This window comes from Sarcophilus harrisii, chromosome 5 (genome assembly GCF_902635505.1).
Source record: "Sarcophilus harrisii chromosome 5, mSarHar1.11, whole genome shotgun sequence".
Lineage (NCBI taxonomy): Eukaryota > Metazoa > Chordata > Mammalia > Dasyuromorphia > Dasyuridae > Sarcophilus > Sarcophilus harrisii.
Window position 1 is genome coordinate 282488772 of NC_045430.1, and position 27276 is coordinate 282516047.

The window sequence follows — 27276 nt, forward strand, 5'->3', positions numbered from 1 at the left end:
GGCGAGTCTCCCTACTTTCCCTCGTTCGCCAGTCTTTAAATGCCAGGGCAGCTCCCTTGCTTTCACCCCGGGGACCCACGGGATGCCCGAGGGCCAAGATGCTGCCCGGGGGTCCAGGGCCGTAAGCGTTCGGCAGCACGGGGCAGTGTAGACGTGTCCCTATTCCCCCCCCCCCCCGCTATCCCCGGGTCTTTTACGGAGGTAAGATCCGCACCCCCCCCTCCAGTGCAGGCCTCTTGGGCTCGGGCTGAGAGCCGGGGGGGGGGGGGGGTGACAGCGAGGAAGGCGGGGCCCTCACTCTAGAGCTGAGGTTACTCGGCTTAGTCTGGCACCCACACTTTTCTCCAAGACACGTGACCTCGCCGGACCAGGATTTTGTGAATGGGGCCCGCCCCGCCCCGGCCGGAGGCGGCCAATGGGGGCGCGGCGCGCGGCGGGGAGGCCCGGAGCTGCTCCCGCCCCCGCCCCCCCCCCCAGGAGGAGCGGCCCCCTCTCTTGGGTTTCTTCGGAAACCTGCGCAGCCCTCCTTTTCCCGGCGTCCCTCCCTTGCGCCCCTGGGCCTCTTGGATCCCGAGCTAGGACGGGCAGCCTGCTAGCGCCTCCGATCGGTCTCGGGCCCCGACGGCTGAAGGCTGAAGGAGCCGGTGCTGCCTTTGTCCCGAGTAGGCTGTGTGCCTGCTCAGGGTGGAGGGAGGCGCCCCTCGTCCCCCCTCCCGGGGAAGCGAACTTTCCGAGGTGATGGAGGAGAGGGGACGGTCTGAGCTCTAAAGCCGCGGTCGGGGCCTACGGGGGGAGGCGCTGAGGGCCAGAAGGGTGTGGAGGGAGAGGGAGCCCGATTTAGGGCTGGCCGTCCCTCCTCCCCCTCCCTTTTTCCTCCTTCCACTAAGGCCCCAAAGGGTTAAATTCTCTAGAGATGCTCCCCCTCCTCCTTTAGAGTATCCATAACAAAGCGCAGGAAATAGGCAGGTTCTGTGGCATCCGACTCTCCTGTTCTCCTCCTCCTCCTCTCCGGCCCCTCCTCCATCACTCTTCCCTCCGGATGAGCTTATTTGAACCTAGCAGAGTGGGGGGGGGGGGGGGGCTTTGTGTTCCACACGTCCTTTACCCCCCACCCCCCTCATACTTCCTTCTCCAGACCCTCAAAAGCCCATCATCCTAAGCTGTCCTGCTTTTTCAGCCCTCCCACATTTCCCCTCTAACCCCCAGGTAGCCAACACTATGGGGACGCTGGGCTGGGGCTCTCCTGCCCAGAGCCAGCCACCGAGTCGGAGGGATGCAGGGAATGATGTCTGCAGCTAAAGGGACAACAAATCCCCGGACTCGAGCGTTCAGGAACGCATGCAGCCGGGTCACAAGCTTTTATTAAAGGCCTTCAATGTGCCAGGCTCTGGGCCAAGCCTGGGGTTGAAAAGAAAGGCCCAGACAACCCCGGGGTCCCAGAAGCTCGCAATCTACCGGGGGAATAAATGTACCATCCAACCGCTTCTAAGCAATTAGCTGGGGCGACTTCCAAGTAGATAGTGAAGCCGAAAATCAAAACAGGTGGGACACGGAGTCCGGAACCCGGGCGGAGAAGCGGGAGGAAGGGAGGGAGATGACAGGGCCCCCTGTCCGGGAAGCCCTCGAGGAAGGCAGCCGAGACCAGGCGGCAGCCATGGGCGGCCTCTCCCCGGGGCGCCGGGGTCCCCTCGATCCCAGCCTGGGGAAGAACCTGGGCCGGGCCGGGGCGGAGGACGAGGGCGAGCGAGCCCGGGAGCCGGGGAGCGGGGAGCCGGCCGGAGAGCGCCGCCTGATTGACAGCCCGAAATCTGATCTGGTGAAAGAGCCCAAGAGCCAATGGGAGGCGGGGATCCATCAGTTTGGCTCGGAGGCCCCTGGAGGAGAAGTGGAGGAAGGACCGCCGAAGCCAGCTCTGGCAGAGGCGCTCTCGGCTTCCGAGGGGGAGGTGCCGGGCAAGGATTCATGTTTGGATTAAATTGGGAGGGGAGTGTTGGCAGCCCAGCGCCTGGCACAGCCTTCAGGTGGGTCTCGCCCACAACTTTGCGCGTCTCTCCGGGCCCCGGCGCGGTCGGGGGTGCGAAGGCGGCCCCCAAAAGGAGGGGGGAGGGTGGCCAGATCGGGCCGTCTCTCCCGCCTCCCGTTAGGTGCAAAGCAACTCCTGTTGATCGCCATTACGAGGCCGGCTGACCACGCCGAGGGGGGGCGCGCGGCCGGACCCCCGGCCCAGCGACAAGCAGCAGGCCCCCGGAGCGGAGCGCCCCGGGGCCCGGCCGGCCGCTTTGTCCGGGCTCGGGCCGCGGGGAGCGGCTGCCACAAAGTAGCGAGCTCGGGCGGCGGGGCGGGCGGGGGCTCCAGGTGAAGGAAGCTGCGCGGGGAGGGGGCATTTTGTGAATGGGGTTGGAGCCGGGTAATTAGCTATGCAAATGCCGGCGCTGCCTCCCCCCCGCCCCCCGCTCGGCCCCGACCTAAAAGCCGCCTTGCGCCCCTTTCTAGGTGGAGAGCCGCGCGGATCGCGAGGAAACGTCCTCCCCGATGCTCGGAAGGTAGAGCGCTGAGGAGCTCCGCGTAGCCCGAGCAGCCCCGGCCCGGCCCGGCCCGGCCCGGCCCCAGCCGCCGCCTGAGGATGGACGGCTTCTATGACCAGCAAGTGCCTTACTTGGTCAGCAACGTGAGTGAGCAGCGCCCGAGTGGCTGTTTATAAACTTGACTCCGACTTATTTCTCCTCGGGAGGGGGGAGGGCTGCGCGCGGAGCGGGGAGCGGGGGGAGGGGGCGCCGGGAGGGAGTTACTGGGCCAGTCCCTGCTCGATCGCTCGGTTGCTTGGCTCTCTGGGGCGACTCTCCCTGTAGGAACCGAGGCTTCGGAATGAACGTACCTCCTTCCAGGGACTGGGATAAGGCATCGTTTTATTTTTAAGACTTCTTTTTGGATAGTTAAAGTGCACACCATGAAAAGAGGAGGAGGAGGAGGAGGAGGAGGAGGAGGAAGGCAGCAGCAGCAGCAGCAGCAGCAGCTGCAGTCAAAGTTTCTGGCTGGGTTTGTCTGCCACATTGAACAGAATGAAGTTGAGACCAATGTTGACACTTTTTGTTTTCAGGATTTTGTTTTTGTTTTGCGTGTCTTTGTAAGGGGGGGGGGGACGGGGACGGGGGGGGGGGAGGGAAATGAAAGAACTTCTCTTGCATTCCCCGTCCTTTAAAATAGACCCAGGAAAATGGATATAGTTCAGCTCAGCCCAGCTGATTGCTAAATGCATGTCTTCCCCTTGGCTGGATGCTAGGGAGGGAGCCTTCCATATGTATCTCTCTCCATCGAGATGCGTCAGGATAAAACGCTGTGGGATGGCAGCAGCCTCAGGCCACAGCAGCAGCCGAAGCCGCAGCAGCAACAGCAGCAGCAGCAGCAGCAGCAGCAGCAGCAGCAGCAGCCCCAGCCTTTGCTGGATCGGCTGCTGAAAGAAAGCCCATCAGCAGCTTTAGCTGTCAGCTGGCTCCAGGAAAGGAGGATTCCAGAGGGTGTCCCTTGACAGGAGAGGGAGAGGGCCCATTAGACTTGTCTTTCTCCCTCGGGTTTGCTTGCGACTTTTGCATGTGACAATCAGAGCTTCCAAAAAAAATTTTTTTTAAAGTATTTAATCTTTCCCATTTGTAGAGTCAGCGTGGGAGAAGCTGTAATGAGAAACCAGCAAATGTCAGGAAAAGAAAATTCATTAACAGAGACCTGGCTCATGACTCAGAAGGTGAGGTTTTGTCTTGTTCTGATCCCCCCCCCAAAAAAAAAAACAGAACTGTCCTGTCCTTATGTTTTCCTTTAAGCAACAAACAAAAAACCCTACTCTTCCCCAAAAGCATTTGTATGAGAGAGAAAAAGACAGAGAGACTATTTTGGCCCAGAATAATATGACTTTGTGACTTGAAACTCTTTGCATATTGTGGCAATCTGCGCTTCAATACTTGGTCGTGGTTGTGTCCGAGATGAATCAAAGAGCGAGATGAGGAGTTCAGTGTGCCATCCCTCCCTCCCTCCCTCCCTCCCTCAGGCATCCTTCTCTCCAGCCATGGCTGTGCTTCAGTAGTGAAGCCCATATGGTCTGTCAATAAAACTGCGAAGGGAGGGAGAAAAAAGTCGAAGATATCAAGCTCAGTTATAGAAGCCAATGAGAGGTCATTCAGATGTTGACACCTTTTCATGGCCACTCATGAGAAATGACTTAATAAAGGGTAAGGTGGAACGACCTGATGTGGTCACAGACCACTGCTTTTTACGAATACCTTGATGATTTTCAAAAACACATAAAAACATTGAAAGTTGACCAAGTGCTTAGGTCATTCCATTGGTTTAGGAGCTTTGAGTTGCTAGCAAACCCTATTTAAGTCTTTCATCTGAGTTCATTTATGTTCCTGAAGCTTCCTTGAGCCCCCGGGGAGCAGAGGCTAAAGATTAACCCTTTAGAGTCTCTGGTGGAGTTTTAAGACTATGAACTGAAAGACTAACTTTTCAGCCAGGTGAATCACCCCAGAGGAAATCCCTCCTGCTGGGTCGCTTGCCACAGCCACTTATCGAAAAATTGGTTATTTTTAGCTGACTGAAATTAGAATTTTGAGTTCCATAGTTTCCCAAAATACCCTCCTGCATCAGCCCACATAGCCATTCAGAATGCAGTCTACTTTGGATTTTTTTTTTAATTCAGAGAAAAGCCAAGTTTATGTTCCTCTGTTCCTAATTTTAATAGATATTAGAAAGAAGTAGCTTTCTTTCTGATTATTTTCCTTTGCCAGACTCCTGAGAGCTGAATCAAAACTTGTAGATAAGGGGGACCAATATGCCAGGGAGTGATCCTGCGTCCCTCAGTGACTGTCACACAGTTAGCCTCTGGCATGCCTTTCTAGGAAAGATATGCCTATGGGCCCCTCAGTATGACAAGGGACAAGTTTCTCTGAATTTAATCCCCCCCCCATTTTCTTTCACTTTCTCTGTGAGAGGGAGATTGATTGATTGATTGATTGAAAAGGGTCTATCACAAGGAAGAAAGAAAAAAAAAGGGGTGGCCGGCAGTCCCTGGTGATGGTCTGTCTGCATTCAAGGATTCTGGTTTTTATGCAAGGATCACTGATTTGAGTAGATAACACCCCCCCTCCCCACAAAGCCAGTAGCAGGTATTGCCATGATCACAATGAGAAATGGTGACTCTTTCTAAGAGATTTTCTTTTAATAGCATCTCCATATATAATATACATGTGTGTCAGAGGGGGAAAAAAAAGCAGATAACATTTTCATTTCGTGAAGGAGAAGATTAAAGGTTGAGTTGCCATATTATTTTATGTCTTCACCCTCTTTTTTTTTTTCCAGAACTCTTTCAAGATCTGAGCCAATTACAGGAAACATGGCTTGCAGAAGGTAAGGGGGAAAATGCTTGTAAAAAAAAGGTTGGGGGGTGGGAAAGAGGAGGGAGGAATGAAACTCCAGAGGAAAAAAAAAAGTCCTGAACTTGCTGTCTTAATGTTCAGACCAATTAATTGAGCTCTAAAAGAGCCACCTCATGTGTCATGCATACATTAGAGCTTCTGATGAGTTTGTCTTTGGGGACTCTGGGGCTGCTGTAGCCTGTGTCATCACAAATTACCAGGAGAAACTGCTTCCAGCTCCCAGTCACATCTGCTTTGGGCAAGAACTAATGCACCAAGACTTCCAGTTCGGAGCCTCTGCTCAGATTTTAATTGCAATTGATCAGGTTTATATGATTGTACCTCAGGAGACCTCAGCGAGCCAGCACGGGGCTGGTTTTTTCCTCTGAAGCCAAGCGGCAGCAGCGCACACTTAGTTACCCGCTGTCCTCTTGGAGTACTTTTTCTGATGGCAGAAATTAGTGGCTCTGGGTTCATCGGGACGGGATGCTTCAAGATTTGAGTGCGAGTGTCTTCTTCCCACCTTGTGCCCAACACAGAGCCTTTGGTGTGTATCGAGTGCTTCAGCTCTGGAGGGCTTGCTGAGGAAGCCTTGGGGAGCTGAGTCGGGTTTTTTCCATATCTTCTCCTTCCTTACTGTACAGCAGGCAAGCAAGTGTTGGATGGGGATGGGGTTTGGCTGGTGCTTTTCTTGGAATTCCCCTCGGAAGCCAGGGAGACTTTGAGAGGCATTTTCCCTCTAATTTTGATCAGGTTAAGCAATACTGCGATCCATTGGGATCCCTCCTTGACCGTGTGTGTTGCTGGCTGGTTTTCATAGGGACAATGAGATAGTGTTTCTGTAAAAGTGCAGAAGTTCCTGGTGTTGAAGGGTGTTTGTTTTCTTTGGGGATGGGGGAAAAAAAATCCTTGGGCATTTTATCCGATGAGCATAAGGCATAGAAGTGGCTTGAGTTGTCCTGTCGGCATGGATTTTGTCTGAGGACTTGAGGGGAAAAGTTAGAGAGAACTCAAGACTTGTGCTGTTTCGGTGTTCGTCCAGCTCAGTCCCCATCTTATTGCAAGTTGGGGCATGGAGTGGATGGGATTTTCTAAGGAAGTGGGGGTCAGGCTTTCTTCCTCTAAACTGCTTTGAGATAGAGAGCATTTCCCCCCTGAGAGTTCTGCACGGTCAAGTTGCTGGAAGCATGTAAAGTGAGTTTCTTTGTTTTGTTGAGATTTTAATTCTCCAAGCTTGAATCTTTGCTTTTTGCCATTTTTGTCAATGTGTGTGCCTCTCTTCACCGTCTTGTAGCAAAGGGATTATGTTGAGATGCTAATAAAGGTTAGGCACTAATAAGGGAGAGGGGGGATTTAGATTGTCACCGAAAATAGAATTTCTTCTAATGCATAACCAGTCACCCACAGTCCCAGAGATGACTTTTCTTTATCTCTTTTGCCCGGATATCATATTATTGACCCCCGGCTACTGGTTTTGTAAAGTTGAAAATGTATCCGGATACTTATAAGATCCACGAGATAATTTATTGGTATATGGATTAGAGCTGAATATTCTCTTCATCGAGTTGGAACATTTTGTTACTTCTTGCAGTGTTTAATGCTCACTGATTCCAAGTAAAAATAATTGCTGGCAGATTTTTGGGTGTGCATAGCAACCCTGTTCCTGGAATTTAAAAAATGTGGCATCTATAATTGACTTATAAATATTTTTATAGATATATAATCAGCTTTGGTGCATTTTTATAGTTTTGAGCTTGTTTCCTGTGGCTAAATGAATGAGTGATTTGAATGATCCATCCAAGTTTTCCCTTATGCTCTTAAACTTGGTTCTATAAATTCTTACCCAGGAATTAAAAAAAAAAAAAAAAAAAAGACCCAGCTCTATAAGCCCAGGATGAGGGTATGGTTGCTATTTTTGAAATAAAATGGGGTTTTATGCAGACATATTTTAATTCTGAAAGCATGAATATTTGTGCTCTGAAGCCTAACACTTTCATGAATGCCGAGGGTGGGGGGACTTCTGGGAAAGAAATCCTGCCACCGTGGTCCTTTAGGTCAGCTGCACTGTGATAGACTCCTTGACCCTAATGTCTGTGTTGTTTTATATTTTTTTTTAAATGAAAAGGTTCTTTTATTTTGAGATGAAGTGTACTGCTCATCCTTCTAATGTGTCTAATAGAGCTATAAAAGTTGATGAGCTGCTTTGGAAATAGAGTTTAATTATCCTTTAATAATGAGGATTTGTTTCTTCATTATTTGCTCATTCAGTTCACCTTTTATATTATTTCTCAATACTAAGAGTTGAATACAAGTTTGGGGGTGTGCAGGAGTATTTGCCATAAGCTGGTGTCAGAATGGCATCATTAGCTCTACTTACTTGACTGTCTGAACCGGTCTAGCCAAGAACAGATCTGCAAATGGGTCTTGTTTATCCAAAGATGGATTTATCCATTTCTGTCCTTCTGGACCTTGCCAATTTGGCTGACTTTTTCATGTTTACATATTTTCTTTCCTGATGCTCTGTAGTCAGGAAAGTGACCAAGAAAATCTCCAGCCATCTTGACCTTCTTTAGAAAAAAAAAATAATAAAAAATTTGGATAATTAACTAGGCTTCTCCCCAAGCCGAGAACATTGTGAGGGAAATTATCAGAATAGAAAATATATTTATTAAACATATAGCTGCAGAAAAATATTCATAAAGAATGACTGAAAAAAGCTATAACTGGAGAGGTGCCCTCTGAAGGCCTTTGGTTTCTTTAGCTTTACAAACTTTTATTTGCTATTTCCTGTTAGAATTTTTACGAGTGAAATGCAGAGAACAGCCTGTTTATTAATGGTCATTGCGGTAATTAACCTGGTTTACTAACTTTAGTTAATATGAGGGGGAATGAAGCAATAACTAGACGTATTGAAATGTGAGGGGAATATTTTAAAGCCTTGGGGATTTGGTGAAAATTCACTTCATCTTTTAAATAAGCAGACTAGAAACATTTCAGGGTAGAGCAGTTTTAGGCTGATACTACGTCCGTGATCCAAAACACTGAAAACTCTTGTGGTAAAAATCTCCTGAGGACAGAATTATGAAAGGTCCTGTCCAATCCCAAAGTAGAAAATGGTTAGACAGGTCCCCCACTGTCAGGAGGCAGATGAGAATGATTCTAAACTCTCCCTCCAAGTACTAATGTTCTATTTATGCCACTGCTGTTTCCTTTTGGCATTTTCATATGCAAAATGCTTTTATTGATTGTGTGTATTTCGATATTAGATTGCTGTTGGCAGATGGCAGTTATTCGGTGACTTGAAATAATTGGTTCAAATATTAACTCAGTGTCATGTCAGTCTATCTTGGTGAAATCCGGTGATTCTAGAACAGATAGAGACGGTGGGAAAAACTGAATTCTTAACCTTGGCCATGTAGTCACTGAAGCCAGGTGAATATGCAGGGATTTGGAGCAATGGTCAGGGGGCAGGGTGGGAAGAAAACACAGTGCTTTGTTCACTGGAAAATTGTTTACGAATTTCACCATCTGAGAGAGAAAAATGCTTTTAAAACAGCACAAAATACAGCCCATTGACAGTGAGGTGACTCACGAGTGGCCTTTTGGCAATGAGAATGGGGAGCTGGTGAAAAGGTTGAGCTGATAGGAGTGGAGAACTTTGGTGGAACGCTTTTTCAAGGGGATTTTTCCTGTCCATCCGGCACCCTTATTTTTCTTCAGTTCCTCTGGTCTCACTAAAGAGGATTCTCACACAAAGCGGGGTCACTGGCCACGTACCACGCCTTGGAAAGATTTGACTTTTTTTTTTTTTTTTTTTTTCCTGAACTTGTATCCAGAACAGATTTGATGATGTTCAAATAACAACAAGAATAAAATTTTCTGTACTTTTGACATGTAATGCTTGGAAGTGCAAAGATGGCCTCCATCTCTGTCTCCATGGGGTTCAAAAGCAAACCAAGAATCTGGTAGATGAATGTGTTATTTATGGATATCACAGTAAGAAATAGATGCCTTACAATTTTAAAAAAAAATGGTATTTTATATAGCTAAAGGAAAAAAACAAACAAACACACACCTAACTACCTAAGTGAATAATTCCTCAGAACAAAATAAAAGAGGTTTCACTCTAAGTGGAGCTTTTCTAGAATTCAGAGATGCCCCTGGACTCATTTGGGGCCATTTTCCTTTGGGGCATCATTGGGGTGTGTTAGGCTAGCCTGGGAGAGGAAGTGCTTTAAAGGTCCAGGACCTCAGGAGTATCCCCCAGACCGGGATGAGACGCTCCCACAAAAATAGGGAAAAGGGGAATTAAACTGGACCGCTTGATGTCTTTAAAAGCCGTGCAGCTTCTGCGACCCCCCGGGACATTCTGGATTGTCAGTGTGCACTGTTGACTAGAATTATATATCTTTTTTTTTTTTTTTGGGGGGGGGGATGCTTTGGAAATAAGTAGGTAAAGTCTTGTATCTTTTTAATAGGGTCAGGAAAAAAAAAACTAAGAGTTTAAAAAATCGGGGTGGGGGCATCAGGAGGAAGAGACCTGTGGGGCTTCTTTTAATCTAAGCCCCTGGTGCCTTTACAAGTCCCAGCAGATCGCCTTGAAGCTGAGTGGTGCTTGTTGGGAGACTGAGCCGGGAAAGAAGGGATGTCTTTAAGGAGTCTTAAAGCTTCTCCAGTGGGGGAAGCCGCTTCCCTTTTGTCTCTCCCCGTGTTTATGCTCGAGCATTAATTAATGCTTATGTTTTTGTGCAGTCGTTTTCAATGTTACCAGCGGATGTGGCCCCGAACCAGGCTTAGTGGACTCGTGATGCTTGGGGTCCGGGGCCCGAAGCTCGCCTGGGGGCCGAGCCAGGGAGAGCTCGCTGGGGATGGCCAGGGAGCATTGTTCCTGGCTTTCGGGACCGAGTTGGGGGAGAAAAGTTTCTCCGACGGCCCGGGGTCTCCTTCCCTCTAGGTCAAAGCCACGTTATTTGAGTGCGTCCGGGAGGAGGCTGCCCTCCCTGGGGAGGACGGGCTGGAGGCCGCTCGTCCTCCGGGCAGACAAAGCTCCGGGGCCTGACTCCCCCCCCCCGGGGGGGGGGGGCTGGCTTCCGGGGTGGAGGGGGGGGGGCGGCTCTGGCCAGAAGGGGTTAAGCCTCCGCGTCTTCCTCCCGCTCCCTCCCGGGCCGGCCCCGGGCTCTGCGGGGAGACAAAGCCTTGCGCCTGGTGTGTTTACACTGCGCAGAGTTCAAGTTTCCTGCCTGCAGCCCTGTGGCAGGGCGTGACAGGAGAGGCTTGCGGCCGGCCCACATGGCTCAGCCCGGCCTGGCTGGCTTTTTGTGAATGGAGAGCGGCCTCGGGCTCCGACTGCTTGTCTTGAGGAATGGTTGGGAGATCAGCTGTCTCATTCAGCAGCAGAAAGAATGACTCATCCATCTTCTGCCTAGTTTGGCTCCGGGTCATTGTTTCAGTGCTGGGAGCTGGTTTTAATTAAACATTAACCCCTTTGCTCCTGCATCCTGCTGGGGAGGGGCCTCGGGCGCTGCGCTTTGGGGCCTGGGCTTCCGATTCCCCAAAGAAAAGAGAGGGCTCTTCCTTCTCTCCAGAAATCGTGTCACCTCCCTAAATGCCAACTTTTCCTGGAGCCTCATTTCTGTTCCACTTGGAACCAGCTAGATTCGGCTGCACCTAGCTGGGGGGGGGGGGGGGTCTTTTTGCAAGGGGACGTTCATTAAGGAAGCGCTGCGGCCGAAAGTGGGGTTTGCTGCTGTTCTGGGGCATGCAGAGCCTAATTAATATTCCAGTTGCCCCCCCAAGTGCTGGAAAGGGGGTGCCAGCTTTGGGTAATCATCCCTGAGGCTGAAGCAAATAGCTGAGAGTGCAAATTCTGCCCACTTGCAGCCAGGGATTGGGGCCGCTCGGCTCCGAATGGAGAAGGGCTGTAGAGCTGCCGCGCTGCTGCCAATAAAACCCACACGCTCCATCATCTTGAAAGCCTTTTCTCGGCCTTTTGGCCTCCCTTTCCCCCTTCACCTTCGCTTCCTTTTCTCCCTCTCCTTAAGTTGGGAGGATTTTCCCAGGCTGCTGGGATGGTCGTGAGCGCCTTTCCCGTGGGCCGATAGCAAGGACCCACGGGTGTCCATCGCCCACGCTGCCCTGCCCCGCTCGGTTTCCAGCTTACACCGGTCTCCTCGGACAAAACCTAAGCAAGCTGCATTTTGGAGCTGGCCGAAGAGCCCGGTGCCATGGAAGAATGGGAAGGAAGTCTGCCTTCTTGTCCCGAGGCAGCACATTTTCCTTGCTCAGATCCAAGTCGGGTTTTTGGTTAACTGCTTCCTTCTTAAACTCACCCAGCACTAGACAGACAGACAGACAGACAGACACACGCACACGCACGCACAGCCTTTGTCTATTTCAGGAGCGCGCGGGTCCCTTGCTCTGTTCTCCTTCTTAAGATTAGCTCCTGTGAAAATGTGAGTCATATTTTTGGTTAGATTTCTGTAACGTGCTCAGGCGGAAGTGTCAGGTCTATTTATTTGGTATCTTCAAAAAAAAAAAAGAGCCAGAACGCCACCATCAATTCTCCTCCTTACTCCTTTTACAAACTGTGCGTAAGCAGCTATTATCCGAGGGCTTGAATGGGAGCAGAGAGGAGCCTCAGACCGGCTCCCTCATTTCTGTCCTTCCCCCCCACACCTCCCGTGAACACGCCCCCTCCCCCAACACACCCACGCAGGACGAGCTGGATGCTTCGTGGGCCATGTTGCGGACGTAGTCCCCCAGCCAATGGGGAAGACTTGGCCGCCAGCACAGTCAATGACCCGGATTCAATCTGGGGCTCACTGGCCATTTCTAACTCCTCGTGGAGGGATGCTGCATGTTACCAGGGTCCTGAGAATGTATCTGTTCTAAAGTGAAGGCTGGGGAGGTGCAGCTGCTCAGATGACCCCCCCCCCTTCCTATTACTTATCAGCAGAGCTCTGATGAGTGAGGGATGATGGAGAGAAATAAGAGCACCGTTTGACTTTGCTTTATGAGGTGTGGCTATATTGTTATTTAAAAAAAAAAAAAACAACGTTTGGGGTGGGATTTTTTAAAAAGCCCCATTCTAATTCATAAATCTGAGGAAGAAAAGCAGTATATTTTAAAATCAGGTGTTATTGATATATTTTTAAAAACCTTACGCTATTCCTTCTTTCTCCTCCCCTTCCCAGGAAGTCATCTCATATCACGTCACTTTTTTTAAAAGCAGTAAAAGAGTGAAAAAATCAGTATAATTGATCAGTACATTGAAAAAGTCTGAAAATCCATTCAACCAGTGTACAAACCCTGGGGCTCTCCCACTCGGAGAAGGAGGAGAATCTTCCAAAAGAGTTTCTTTCCAGCCAGGCTTGTCCTTCACAATTTTGCAGCCTTCATATTGGATTTTTTTTGGGGGGAGGCAGTGATTTCTTCTGTTCCCACTATTTGTGATATCTTTTGTTTTCGTGGATTTCTCTACTTTGTTCTGCAACAGTTTATGGGGATTTCTCCAGGCTTCCCTGTATTTTTCACCTTGGCCATTTCTTCTAGCACAGTGATAAATAGTCTGCCTGATCCCTGGACCGTGGTTTGTTTAGCTGGTTTCCAGTTGATGGGAATCTGCTCAGTTTCCAGTTTGAAATAGTTTGAGGAGTTTGCAGATGATGCTAAATTGGAATGACAGCTCTTCCTTGGTCTTTTAGGGATAATTCAAGCTACCCTTGGCTCTGTTGGATTGTAGACGTTCTCAAATTGGGTCATGTCCCATCGTTGGCACAGAATCTCACGACGAGCTGTTTAATTGAGCAGGGATACAGGGACAGTGGCTGACAGAGAAGGCCTCACGGGGGTCACTTTATGAGGAGAGGGCATCTTGGATGAATCTGAATCTGAGATGGTAGAAGGGAAGATTAATCATTAAGCGAATCTATGTATAAGCAAGTAGAGGAATTGGATGCATTCTTTCCTACTCCTCTGTTTTTGGAGGAGAGCAGATTGAGATCTGGAAAGGGCCTTCAAAGCCACTCTTGACTGACTTCCCTCCTGGACTCTCCACTCTTCCCCATTGCGTTCCCCACCTTAGAGATGACACCGCTCTGAGGTCTGCCCACGTGATGGTTCAATCCCTAGCTAAGACCACCATTTTGTGATCATTTTACTCCTAACTAGTCTCCTTCTTCTGGACTTATCCACCTCTTTGCCAGTGAGATTGCTCTTTTTCCATGTCCCCTGAGCCTACTTTCCAGATGCCCATTGTTTGTTATTTTCCTCCATCAGAATGGAAGCTTTTTGAGGGGAAAGGTTGACCTAATGGCTAGTATTTGTATCCTCAGCACTTAACACACATACTTAGCCCAAGTAAATATCATTCTCCATCTGATCCAAACCCTTAATCTTAGGTGATTTGTCTAGGGTAACACAGCAACTAAGGTTTTTTTTACCGGATCTTGAGTTCTTCCTGATTTCAAATCCAGCCTAATGATGGCTGCTTGTAGATAATATTGGGGTTCTTACCTATACTGCAGATCAGCTAGCATTTGTTAAGCCCCCACTGTGTTCCAGGTGTTACTCTGAGCTTCAAGGATACGAAGAAATGCAATCAGTGCCAATTATAGTTTTTCCTAAAGGTTGTTTGGGATCCATGTAAGAGGAACAAATGCATCAAATGCCTAGTCCAGGACCTTGCACACAGTAAATGCTTAATAAATGCTTGTTGTCATTAAATGCCTTGTCATTTCTTACCACATTAGATTATCTCCCTTTTCATATTTAATTTTCCTGTATTTTATTCTAGAGAAAGAATCTGGTAGTAGATGGAAGGCTGTCTTAGAATCTCTGAAAACCTAGATTCGAATTTTGCCCTGATGCATTCTGGGCAAGTCACTGAACATCTCAGTTCCCTTAGACATCTCACTAAGACCGAATGACAGACAAGTCACTGATCTGCATTGGTGCAAAGAGGTCTAGAATCCTCCTTCCCTCTCCCCACCCCATCATATCATGAAGCTTGCTATCATTTACCAAACAGTAAGAAATTGTGCTGAGATCTCATCGTATCCATGTTCTAGTAATAGAAAAAAGCCATTTTCAAGCTCAGCGATAAGAAACCCCTTAAGCAAACATCTCTTGAACCAAGCGTCAGCCCCAATTCTTAGGCCTACAAAAGCAAAGCAAATTGGAGACCTGGGTCCTTGCACAGCTCAGGCCAAAGGTCATTTAAGCTCTCTTGAGCTTAAATCTTGAATGGGAGCATAGATGAGCCTCCTTTCTTGGGAATCATTCTATGAAGGTGGCAGTGGGCGTGTGGAGGGGACTTGATGAGTTTTCAAGGACAGGATGTCCCAAGGGTGCGCTGGGGGAGCGGTAATTGTTATTTAATCTTGAAACCAGATCTTGATGGAGGCCCCATCGATGGAAAGGAGGTCTGGGCGGTGACTCTCCATAATGTCTATAGGCATGTTGTTGGGTAGAGACTTGGTGGTCTCTGGCTGTCTCTAGGAGGTGGAGGCTGTAGGGAAAGGAGTCTCTCCTCTGTTTGAGTAATTGTGGCTTAATATGGTGTTTTGTGGTAGTGCTCAAGCATTTCCAAGGCAGAGGGAACAATGCAGGCCTGGGAAGAGCAGAGAACATGAGATCACATCTGTAAAGCACTCAGCACAGTGCCCGGCAGAGAGGTGGCGCTCTGTAAAATACCAGTTATCATCATCGTCATTATTACCGTTGACAAGTTAACAGTCCTGAGCGTTCCTCCATCCCGTGCCCCAGCGTGGACAGAATTTGTCCCCAGACAGGCTGCTGCCAGTATTTCTGTTATTGCCTGGCAGACTGGGCAGAAGAGACTTTGCTGTCAGCATGGTGGTGGAGATGGATGGAGCTTTTTATTTTTCCTTTAAATTAGTATTTTAGCATCTGGGGGCCAGCAGCGTTTGGAGGTGTGCTGATAGCTGGATTACCCCAAGTATGGGTGGATCCCCAAACCCTGGGGATGTGTAGTGCTGGAGGGGGAGGGTCAAGGGGGTGTCCCTTCTAGTTCTGAGCTTGGGCAGTGCCCTCGGGAGTCTAGGCTCGCCAAGCATCCCCTCCTTCGGTTCAGAACCTCTCCTGCTCCCTCAGGTGTCAGGGCCAAAGCATCGGCAGCTGCCCCTTGGTGGGCTTCCCTGCCCTTCAGCTACCCGCCCCACTCCTACCCGCTGACCTTATTTTTCCATTATGCTTTGGTTGTTCGGCTCATTTTTTTTCTTTTCTTTTCTTTTTTTTCTTTCTTCAGCTCAGGTACCTGACAATGATGAGCAGTTTGTCCCAGACTATCAGGCTGAAAGTTGTAAGTACAGTGTGACTCATCTCTTTGATGCCTTTCTCCCCTCCCTTTCTTTTTTTTCCCCCTCTTTCCTTTGCTTTTATGGTTGGTCCCCTCTTTCTTCCTGTTGACTCACAGATTTTGCCAGGTCCTTCTTATCTTCTGTTTATTTTTTTGGTGATTTTTATTTCGTGGGACACCATGGCAGAGGGCTGCCCAGATGACGGGAGTCTCGCCCTGTCCAGCAGCCAAGCTTAGTTGCTTAGTGAGCACCCCACCTGTCTACTGGGCATCTGCTTCTGCAGGGGGCTTAGAGCGGGTCAGGTGTTTCATGGTCAGGTGTGTTCACACTCCCAGGCAGGTTGTCAAGAGAGGACCCAGGGAGGGGAAGAGAAGATGTACCGTGGCTCAGAGGAGACAGATTGTGGCAGAAGGTCTGTGGGGGCCCAGGGCATCAATGACAATATTCTACCATAGTCCCTAACAAGCATCTATGCATGTTCCTAGTAATGGCCTTGGTGCAATCTGCTTCAGGGATCTTAGTTTTTATATGACTGTGTCTGGGTTGCTTGCCTTCGGTCCCCAGCTCAAAGCCTCAGTAGAGTGAGTTTGGTGTGTTGGAGTTGACATGAGGCAGCTCGTGAGCAGTCTCTGGCTCTCAGTTTTGTGTTCCTTACCTGAGCCTGACTACAGGGGAGAGCTCCAACTGATCCCTTGGGTGCCTTCTCCCAGTGACTGGCTCCCTTTACTAATATGGTCCCTGCAGGGTCTCTTTCTTCTACGATAGAGCTTGACCTAGAGAAAAGTATTATTTGAAAGCAGTGACAAATAGAGCAGTTAGGGCCAATATCTTGCTTGGGAAAGAGATCATAGAAAGCCTTTTCTCTTTATATCAGAAATGGTCAGTACTAGGCTAGACTAAAGGGAGTTTCACAAGATGATGGGGACAAGGGCACCCACTTGTGCTCAGTTATACGTCACACCCAGAATCTTGATATATGGCAAAGCCAAGGAGGGGTGAATGTTAGCAAAAATGGTTCCTCCTATCCGTCTATCCTGTGCACCAGACGGCACAACTTATTCCTCCCAGCTTAGACCACTCAAATCCAACTTCCTAAGATCATTGATTTGTGGGATTAAGTGAAAGAATCTTTGTAAAGTCTTTGTAAAAAGAGTTCCAGGACTGGGAGGTACAACCCTTACTTGTTCGATGAGTTCAAGAAACCTTAGAAACTTTTAGTTTTCTAGATGAGTAAATGGAGGCTCAGGGAGGGTTTGGCCACTCTCTGTAGTAAGCTCAGGTCTTCTGGGGGAATAAATTAAAAATCATTTACTAAGCACTTAGTATGTGCCAAACATGAGGTTAAGTTCTGGGGATACAGAATAAAAAATTAGTCCCTGCTCTCAAGGACTTTGTATTCTAATGGAGAAGTGGATATTTTTGTTAAAAAGGAAAAAAGGAGGGGAGAAAGGAGGGAGGGAAGGTTAGAGAGAAAGAGTAAAGGAAGGGAGAAAGAAAAGGGAGGAAGGGAGAAAGAAAAGAAGGGAAGAAGGGAGGAAGGAAGGAAGGAAGGAAGGAAGGAAAGAAGGAAAAAGAAGGCGGTAGGGAGAAAGAAAGAAAAGAAGAAAGGAAGGAACGTGAGAAGGAAGAAAAGAGGAAGGAGTAAGCTAAACAGAAATTGTATCCTCCTTCCAGCCCCCCAGAAGGGTCCCTTTCCCACTGACCCATGGAAGAAAAGCCAAGGCCCACCCTCCTGCAGAAGTTATGGGGGAGGCTTCCTCTTCTGTCCAAAGGGCCTAACTGCTTCTCTTTGCAAGTCAGCCCAGACCTAGCTTTATAACTTTCTCATGGAAATCAAACTTCCCAGTTCCATTTTGCTGATGAAGAAATAAGGGAGTGAGACAACTTGTCCATAGTGTAGCCAATGATAAAGAACTTGGTGCATGTCGTTTTCTTTGAGGATCACAAGAGTGAGACAGATGTTACTAATGTCACCTCCATTTTACAGATTGAGAAACTGAGGTTTAGACTTCAGTGACTTGACTAAGGTTATTCAGCAAACAGCCAAAGCAAGGTTTGAATCTAGATCTTCCTGAGCTGCTGCTCTGTCCACTGCATTCTTGCTGCTTCTCCCTACAAGTGCTTTGTTCTAATGAATCCTTTCTGTATATGTCCTTACATTTGCTTCATTTATTCTAATACCATCCCATAGGATTTAGGACCTAGATTTGGAAGTTCACCAATAGAGGGGAGTCCTATGAGGAAACTGCTCCTCGGTGCCCATCTGCCAGCCTTTTCTCACCCCCAGTATAAGAGAATTGCCCAGAAGGCTCTCAGAGATTATGGGGCTTGCTCAGGGTCACATAGCTTTGCATGTAAGAGGGTAGGACTTGAACCCAGGACTTCTCAGCTCCAAAGCCCAGATCTCTACTCATTGTGAGTAGTTAGTGAAGTCTGGATCTTAGTCTGAGTTTCCAAACAAGGTAGAGCTATTTTTCAGTTTTTAGTTTCTCACTAGAAAACATATTTAAAATATTTTTAGAGTCTTCTTTCTTGAATTGGAAAATATTTCATATTTTCCCTTTAAAGCAGTGGCCATATGTTTAGTTGTTTTTTGTTTTGTTTTGTTTTTTGGGGGAGGGGATTCTTTCATTTAATAAGAAGAGTTTTCTGAGTAAAGGGTTGAGTCTGGAGTTAGGAAAATTGGGTGCAAATCCAGCCCGGGATGCTTACTTCTGTCTGCCTCAGTTTCCTTTTCTGTAATGTGGATGTTGCAATCTCTCCTGGCATTTGGATGATGAAATAGGATTTATAGAGTACTTTGCAAATCTTCGAGAATTGTGTGCATGTTGTTGTTGATGATGGTTTGCTAACTGCTGGGTATACTTGGGTGGGGAATCCTCTGGTCATAGGTTGGACTTGGGGCCTCAGAGTTACTTACAAAAGGAACCTAAACTCCTCGAGTTTGGTTGCCCCTGGTGCCCCTGGAACATGGTGGCCACTTAGTGGCTGTCGCTTGATTTTACCATAAAAAAGATAAATCTGAAAAGAGAGGGAGAGGATTCTTTGGCTGGAGAAGAGCAGACTTAAAGGCTGTTTTGTCATAGATTTGATTTGCAGGGTTGTTAGACTGTGTGGAGTGACGCCATTCTGCATTACTCTTGAATGTGGAGAAGATAACGCTTGTGTGAAACTAGAAACGTGGCAAAAAGACCAATTCCTGGTAGTTGAGTTTAGGAAATTTGGGAGGTCCAGACCTGTGATTTTGTCAGTAAAGGAAGCCCTCAGTACTAACGTCTCTACCAGTGTCAGTCGGCAGCTCCCCTTCCCCCCAATAATCTTAGAAAATTGTCTCTGGGTCTGAGTGACTACTTCAGGGCCACTTAGCCAGTGTGTCCGGTACCTGGATGCCGGCTAAACCCATCTAAGAAAAATTGGGGAAGGGACTTGTAGCCGTAGAGGTGAACACTTGAATTTGCATGATTCTTGGGCGGATAGAAAACCAGGACTCAGTCAGTGATGGGGGTGGGATGGAGGACAATAGGTTGCAAAGAAGGATCATGGAAGGAGTGAGGAGAGAGAGAAGAAAAGATGAGAAAGGAGCTCTCCGTGGAGTCAGGGCCCAGGGGAAGGTGGAGGAATGGGTTCAGAAAATGGGGAAAAAGCAGTGCTTGCTTTGCAAAAGGAGACACCTCAAGGGGTAAGGGGGAAGGAAGCTGGGGGGGGCAGAGACAGAGAGAGTCTTGGAGCTGGGAAGGGCAGATCTTCTGCCTATAAAATAGGAAGCCATTTGCTGTGAGTCAAAGTGATGGGGGAGATGGGATGTGCCTTCCAAGCCTGGATGAGCTCAGTTGGGTTTCTGGATGGCTGGGCTGCTCCCTGGTGACCACCATGTGGGTGCGAGCTCAGTCCCTGAGGGTACCTTCCGTCTCTCCATCTCCATGTTGGTTCCACCTGAGTAATAGGGTGGGCTGAGAAAGCTTAGTGTAAGGAAGGGAGCCTGGGCCTGGTATGGTTAAGGTGGGGCCAGGGTCATTTCTGGTTTTGTTCTGGTTTGTGGACTATTTGAGAACTTTGTCATAGGCAGTAGGTAACTTCTTTCCCTCCAGGACCTTTTCCTGTTCAATAACAAGGAGGGAGTGAGTCCCAGGGGGAGTGAGGGGCTGGGAGGGCCAGGCAGGGACCTTCTTGGGACACTCCCTGCTCCAAGAACACATGATGGCCTCAGGAGGCTGCCTTCAAGGTCTTATCTGGGAGAGGCCGTGTGATTGTGAGAAGGGCTCGTGTACATGTGTGTACACACACACGCACACACACACACACACACACACACACACACACACAGTGTTTTGCGGGAGAGGTGGGCACCTCTGTAGCAGGGACTGTAGCAGGGCTGGCCACATGAGTGGGCAGGACCCATGTCCCCAGTGACGTCTCTGAGGGTCCCACAGGGCCTGACTCCTCTAACTTGTCGTGGCTAGCGAGTCGGCTTCCCACCACTCAAAACTGAAATGCCGTGGGGGCTGAGAGAGGACGCTGGGTTTGGATTGGAAGGACCTGGGTCTGAGTTTCTTTGCTCCTTGATTCGTGTGATTTGGGAAAAGTCATCTGTCCTACCTAGACTTCCACTTCCTCCTTTGGAAGACGACAGGATTGGACCAGAAGCCCTTTGGGGTCCCTGCATGTTCTAGAACTAGGCTCCTGTGAAAGGAGGTCTGTCTGGGGCACCTACGTTCCCACGTGCCCTGGGCCTCCTCCTTCTGGGGGGACCAGGGGTCCACAACGAGGGGACTGGGAAGACGGACATCCCGGGACCAGCAGGCACCCGAGGACCTTGTGGCAGCTCCTGCAGTTGTTTGCTTGAATGAGTTCTCTCGGGATGTATTTCTGAAATAAAAATAAATGTCAGTGGGAAAACAGGATGCTTTGGGGAAAGTGTCTTTTACAGACAGCTTCACAGGAATGCATCTATTTCATTAAGTGTGGTGCTCCAACATATGCTCTCCCCAAAACCTCGTGATGGTGGGCAAGTCATAACCTCCTTGGGGTTTCTTCCCCGGAGAAATGAGAAAGTTGGCCCCAGCGAGCGTTATAATGCCTCCTGGTTAGGAATTGCCATAGATTTAGTCAGGTAACAATTTATTAACTTATTAACACACAATAGTTATTCCCAATTATTAATTTATTAACAAGTTTATTAATAATTAGTGTGGTGTAGAGAGAACCACTTCCCTCCTTATTCAGCTCCTGTTCCATGTAAGGTATCGTCCTGTGGGTACAAAGGCCAATGAGTAGCCACCCTGGCCCCCAGCAGAGCTCAGCTGACCCCTCCTGGCATCTTAGCAAGTTGAACCAAAGTGCAAGTCGCCACCGCGCAGCCCTGACGGTGTCAAGGGCTGGGGAAGGCAGGAATGGAAGGCAGCCGGTGGTGGAAGAGGATCCTTTTAAAAACTCCTTCACTTTGTATTTCTTCCTTGTCTATTAAATGCTCCCAGTCACCCTCCATGATTCTACGGGGGCTCTGTCCTTCCAGACCTGGACAGGGAAACTGGTGTGAAGTCAGGATGAGGAACAGGGACAGAGACAGAAAACTCTGCAGGGAACCATGTTTTGTTTTTTGTTTTTTTTTTTTTTGTTGTTGTTTGTTTGTTTGTTTTTTGTTTTTTGTTTTTTTCTTTTTTTCATCTAGCCTTGCCCAATCCTGGTCCAGATATAGGACTGGGCAGCCACAACCAGGCTTTGAATTCACTCCATGAGGCCTTGAGAAATAGGAGGATACATTTCTAGGCAAGTCCCCAAGTCAGGTCCTTGGGTGTAGCTTGGTGCAGAAAAGGGCTGACAAGCAGCTCCACAGATTGGGTAGTGGGAAGGGTTTCAGTTCCCTATTTGGGTTTCTACCGTTTCTGGCTTCTTACTGACATTATCATTACTATTATTCATTGTTGTTGTAGTTATTATTTCATCCTTCTCATCTTCATACTCAGTAGAGCTCAGACAGAAACAGTCTTGGAATAAGCCATTACTCTACTATTTTTACCTCTTATTGCTTCATGTGTGGCAGTCTTGTGTAGGTGGAATAGTTTTGCTTTTAATTGAATGAAAGTGTTAGAATACTGTTATTAGTATTATTTTGCTCTATGTTTCTTTTACAGTGAATATCCCTTACATGAGACGTACGGCGTGTTTCTGTCTCTTACTGAATTTTGATGAGATGAAAATTTGGACTGTGGTTTACTAAGTGGAAGTATTTGCCCCAGCTTTAGATTGGCTTGCTCTTGTTTTCTTTTTAATTGTATTATTTTTTTCCATGCGCGAGTTTCCTTGGATAGTTGCTCAGCTAAATGTTAACGTAGAAGCTCAGCTGGTGGGGAATGACTACACGCAAAATCCGATTTGCACAAGGTTGTCTGATAAAAGGATGATGAGAAAAATGTTTTTCAGGATTTATTTTCATATGATCATTCCTTTTCTATTTTTCATTTTCTTTTTTTTTAAACTTGATTTAGCAAAGTTTTTGTCACCATTGTAGAAGCTTCCTAAATTATGCAGGGGACGCTTTGCATGGGTGCGGAGTTGGAGGCCGGGTTAAAGCCTTCCAAAGCCAGTTAAAAGATGGTTTAGCTTCTTCAGTTACTTTCAGGTAGCTGGGGTTGGTTTTTGGAAGACTGAAATGAGAGCAAAGTAAGAAAAACATCCTAATGCTTGTGTTTAAATTTATTATTTGCAAAATTGAATAATTTAAAAACCACAAATAAGAGACCTGTCCATTTTCTTCTGTGCAGTGATTAAAAGGTGGATGAATACCTGGTTATGTACTAGTTGACTCATGCTGCTTCTGCTTCTGTGGTTTTGGGGTCATTCATTTAAAAAAATTATACCTAAATATTTCCAACTCTTGCTCCTTTCCTTCCTTCCTTCCTTCCTTCCTTCCTCCCTCCCTCCCTCCCTCCTTCCCTTCCCTTCTTCCTTCCTTCCTTCCCTCCTTCCTTTCTTCCTTCCTTCCCTCCTCCATCCATCCCTCCCTTCCTCCTTCCCTTTCTTCTTCTCTCCCTCCCTCCCTCCATCCCTACTTTCCTTCCTTCCTTCCCTCCTTCCTTTCTTCCTTCCTTCCTTCCTCCCTCCCTCCCTCCCTTCCTTCCTTCCTTCCTTTCTTCCTTCCTTCCTTCCTTCCTCCCTCCATCCATCCCTCCCTCCCTTCTCCTTCCCTTTCTTCTTCCCTTCCTTCCTTCCTTCCTCCCTTCCTTCCTCCCTTCCTTACTCCTTTATATTTTTCTTCCTATTTCTTTCCTTTTCATTCTTTTTTTTTCCTGCATCCCTGTCTCTATCTCACTTGGGCCATCTCTCTTTTTCTGTTTCTTTCTCTGTCTCAACAACTATCCATAATCAGGCAAAACAAATCTCCACATTGACCATATCGGGGGAAAAAAGTGTATGCCATTTTGCATTTCGAAATCATCATCTCTCTTAAAGGAAGTGGGTAGCTTGCTTCCTCCTCAGTCACCAGGAATTATGGCTGGCATTTCACTCACTCAATTTCTTAAGTCTTTCAAAGCTGTTTGTCCTTACCACTTTGTCATCATATTAATTATTGTCTTAATTCTACTGGCTTTATTCCTCTTCAGTTCATCAAAGTCTTCCTGAGTTTCTTTGAATCGATCCCTTTTCTTAGGTCATGGATATCTTGTTAGATAGTTTATTAGTTTCCAGTTCCTCAACACTGTCCATATTAATTCTGTCCATATTTTTGTATGGACACAAAAAGGTGCTTTTCCACTTTCTCTGAGCTTGCTTGGCTCCAGGTCTTATAGACAGGCTATCACTGGCTCATAAGGTATCACCATGTAGTAGCATCGGGGGCTTTCCAAAATTGCGGGATCCACAACATGGCAATATTCCTGTTGGAGTGCCAGCTCTCCAGACATTGTCATTGCACCATTTTGTCACCTTTGCTGATCTAGTGGGTGGGATGTGGAACTTCAATTTGCATTTCTCTAATAATTAGTGATTTTAGAGCATTTTTGAAATACATTTATTGAGAACTTAGGTTTCTTCCTTTGAACATTTCCTGTTTACCTTCCTTAGGCTCTTTATCACTGGGGATATCCAAAGATAATCGACCTAAGGGTGCTGGCCATTGGCTTATTAGAAGAAAAATGATACTTTCTATCTCTAAAACACAGAATCTAGTTTTGTAAGGAGATTTTAAAATGATATAGTTCAAACTCTACCAGAAAAGGAAAGGGGAAGGGAACAAGCATTTCTTAAATGCCTACTATGTTCCAGAAACTGCTAAGAGCACGTTATAAATATTATCTCATTTGATTTTCACAACAATCTTGGAAGTGGATGGTACTGTTATATCCATTTTACAGATGAAGAAACTGGGAAAGGAATCTTTTCTAGGGCATCCTTGACCAGTGGTCCTTATCTGGACCCTGAACCGAGCCTTTGTTGCCCCCTTGGCTAGCATAGCCTGCTGCAGATTCATGAGACGTGTCATGTGAAGCTCATAGAGGTTCATAGGATCACAGATTGAGAGCTGGCAAGTCCCCTTACAGCTTATCCTCCCACATTTTACAAGTAAGGAAATTGCAAACCAGAGAAGTTGTGACATCCCTAGTTACACAGCCAGTGAGGTTTCTGGGGTGGGTCTTTCTGACTCACGCCTAGTGTTCTCCCTGCAGTCCTCTCTTTGTGATAGGTCAGGGATTCATGTGAAGTGGTATAGGTTGGGGCAACGAGACTCCCCTCTGCCTTCATTTTCCTGTTGTGCTTTTCTTTGTATATCAAAGAAAACCTTGTGTCACCTTAGGGTTAAGGACAAAACCACTGGTTTTCCTGTAATTACATTTATTTGGCCTTCATATCCACAATAACTTTTATGAATTGAAGCATTTTCATTAACACATCAGCTCTGTTACTTTTTATTTGAAGTGGAAATTAGGGTGTGGAACAGTCAAGTCACCTTGGCCCATTTGTGTCGCAGAGAAGAGAAGGTAGAAAGACGTCTTTTTGGTCATATTCATGGTTCTGGCTGTACCGGTGATGATTTAGAAGAGATCTCTTCATAGTGGATTGTATGAAGTCCGGGCCCAGTACAGACACCTATAGGCATTGACTTGTGTTTCTTGAATCCAGGACTTGGGCCAGTCAAACCCCTTATTGATATTTAACTCCAATTTTAGCCAATACCAATCCATCAGCCTCCTACTGAACTCTAATTTGGGGGTAGGCTGCCTATCTCCTCTCTGCCATAAAATACCAAGCCTGAATGTGATGATTAATTTTCATTACCTGTCGAGAAATAATCATTCCTTGACGTAATGGAAGAAGCCAGCTATTTTTGTGAACCTCTTGGCACCAGGCTCCCATAATGACTTTAGTGAATGAGACACTGTAGAAACCCTGGCAAGATATGTGCTCAGGGAATCTCTGAGGATGCCATAGAAACTGGTTGCTATGTAGGTGCCATTTGGGGATTGACCCGGATTGGTCATTTCCACTAAACCAGACTCATCCCAAATGAACTTACATTTCCCTTCATTGGACATTCCCTTCTTTCCAGTGTAAATTTAGATCTCTCTCTTCTGTGGATTTACTCCTCATCTTTATGGGCTTAAATCTAGCAGTATTTTTGGAAAAGGTGGAGTTGGGTCCTTTAAAAGACCCCAAGCATCATCATAAACAGTTTGGTGATGATTGAGAAGAAGGTCTCTAGTCACATCCTAGGGATTAGTACTTGGTACAAAGCTATTTACCTTTAGTTTTTTCTGTTCTTGTCATGTTTATCAAGTTTGTAAGTGACTTTAGGTGATATAATTAAGAAGATAGATGGCATGGGGTAAAGGGAATTCCTCCACAAAGACCCTGACAGATTTGAACTTTGGACCCCATTTCTAAGAGCTCCTATAAAGTGTTCTAAAGATTAGCTTCACAAAAGCAGAATGGGGAAGCCATGCTTAAAAAAATAGGCAACTGGTTTGATTTTTATGGTTTTTGAGGATCTTTCTGGTTTATCAGCTCAATATATCTTGGTGGTCAAGAAGCCTAGAACACCTTTAGGCTGCCTTATGCACAAGTAGGGTCATGAGGGTCCCCATCCTCCATCCTGAAATCTTCCATTTTGGGCACCACAATTTAGAAGGGGTATCACTAAGTTGGAAGACCTCCAGAAGGACGAAGCCATATTGATGAAGGACCTTGGGGCAAGACAGAGGAGAACCGTCAAAGGAACTGAGCTTTTTCTTTCTGAAAAAAAGAAGAGGAGCTTTAGAACCATAAGAAAGCCATCGTGAAGCATTGGAGAGGGCTCTTTTATGGAGGAGGGATGAGACATACGCTGATTGACCCTGGAGTCTGGAACTAACAGTCTCAGGGGAAATGGCAACGAGAGAGGCTAAATATAAAAAAGAATTGCCATGTTATTAGAGCTTTCCCAAATGGCTTGCCTTGAAAGATGGAGGGTTCTCCCTTGGTGGACATCTTCACGGAGGGGGTTTTTGGTCATGTTTGGGTAGGACTGCTTGACTTCTAAGATTCCTTTGGGTCTGATTCTTTGATCTAGCTTCTTGGGTCATTTTTCTAATGATAGTCACAGGTGACTATGTGAGCTCCTGAAGATCTTCACTCTAGTACATTGGCCTTGTGTTTGTGAGAAGGTTTGGAGTATCTTTTCTTGGTTTGGAAAATTGGGGGGGAGGGGAAGAATAGAGGGATAATAGTAACAGGATCAGTGTGTCAGCATCTGTGTTAATTAGTACTCCAGTCCATTCCCCACCCAGTGCCCAAGTTTTGTGCTGTTTCTTGTCAGCCTGTTTGTGATGGTTTCTTCTTAGGGAAAGCTGCTAGAGCTAGTGTTCTTGGCAGCTTGATGGGAGAGCAAAAGCTGTACTAGATGGACATTGGACACTGCACAGCTTTCACTTAGTTTTCATTAGTAACTGTTCACTCAGCCACCTTTTCTGTTTGTGAAGTTTTAGCCTGAGCCAGACAAGGCCTTGTGCCCTGCTGGGTTCATTCTAAAGAGGGGACTTTCTGGGTGTATTCCTAGTTTCTGAACTAGTTTCTGAACAGGGAATGGATGTCTGTGTTGAGTCACCTTTCTGATGCTCTGTGATCAGTCGGTGTAGATCCAAGATAACCACTTGATATTTAGAGGTTTGAGTTGAATTTTGAAATCCTTTTTCCCATCCTGCTCCCTTCATGTCCCCAGCCCACCTGCCCTGTCTGATCCTGAATTGTAATGTCAAACTCTTCTTGCAGGGGCGTGAAGAAGCACTGACACATATCCTTCTGGGGGATTGCCCCTGAGTCACGAGGCCTGTAACCACAGCCTGGCCCATCAGACATTGTTATCCCCACTTAGTGAGGGTGCTACGTGCTGACCCCTTGCATATTGGGAGGGATGCTGCTTTTCCCTCATCTGCTGGGAAGCCCTGGTAATTTGACCCCTTCCTTGACAGCTTCTGCTCTCTCCAGCCCTCCGAAGCATTTGTTTTGTACAGGCTGGTCCAGCGCAATTCTTCTTCCTGAGAGCTCAGCTCTTATGGGCTGTGAAGAGGCAGATTAAAGGC

The 27276-nt window shown here is 47.2% G+C and overlaps 1 protein-coding gene across 8 annotated transcripts in view; it reads left to right on the top strand.

Moving 5' to 3' along the window:
• Positions 1-526: 526 nt before the first annotated feature.
• ETV1 (ETS variant transcription factor 1) overlaps positions 527-27276 on the top strand; it is an 81680-nt gene continuing 54930 nt past the window's right edge. Inside the window, exons 1-5 of one of the 8 annotated variants that reach the window (XM_031940708.1) lie at positions 527-735; positions 2494-2668; positions 3652-3739; positions 5350-5397; positions 15673-15726. In XM_031940708.1, coding sequence (XP_031796568.1) covers positions 2624-2668; positions 3652-3739; positions 5350-5397; positions 15673-15726 — 235 coding nt within the window. In that variant the 5' untranslated portion in view covers positions 527-735; positions 2494-2623. The other 7 variants (XM_031940709.1, XM_031940706.1, XM_031940707.1 and 4 more) reach the window with 7 other exon arrangements.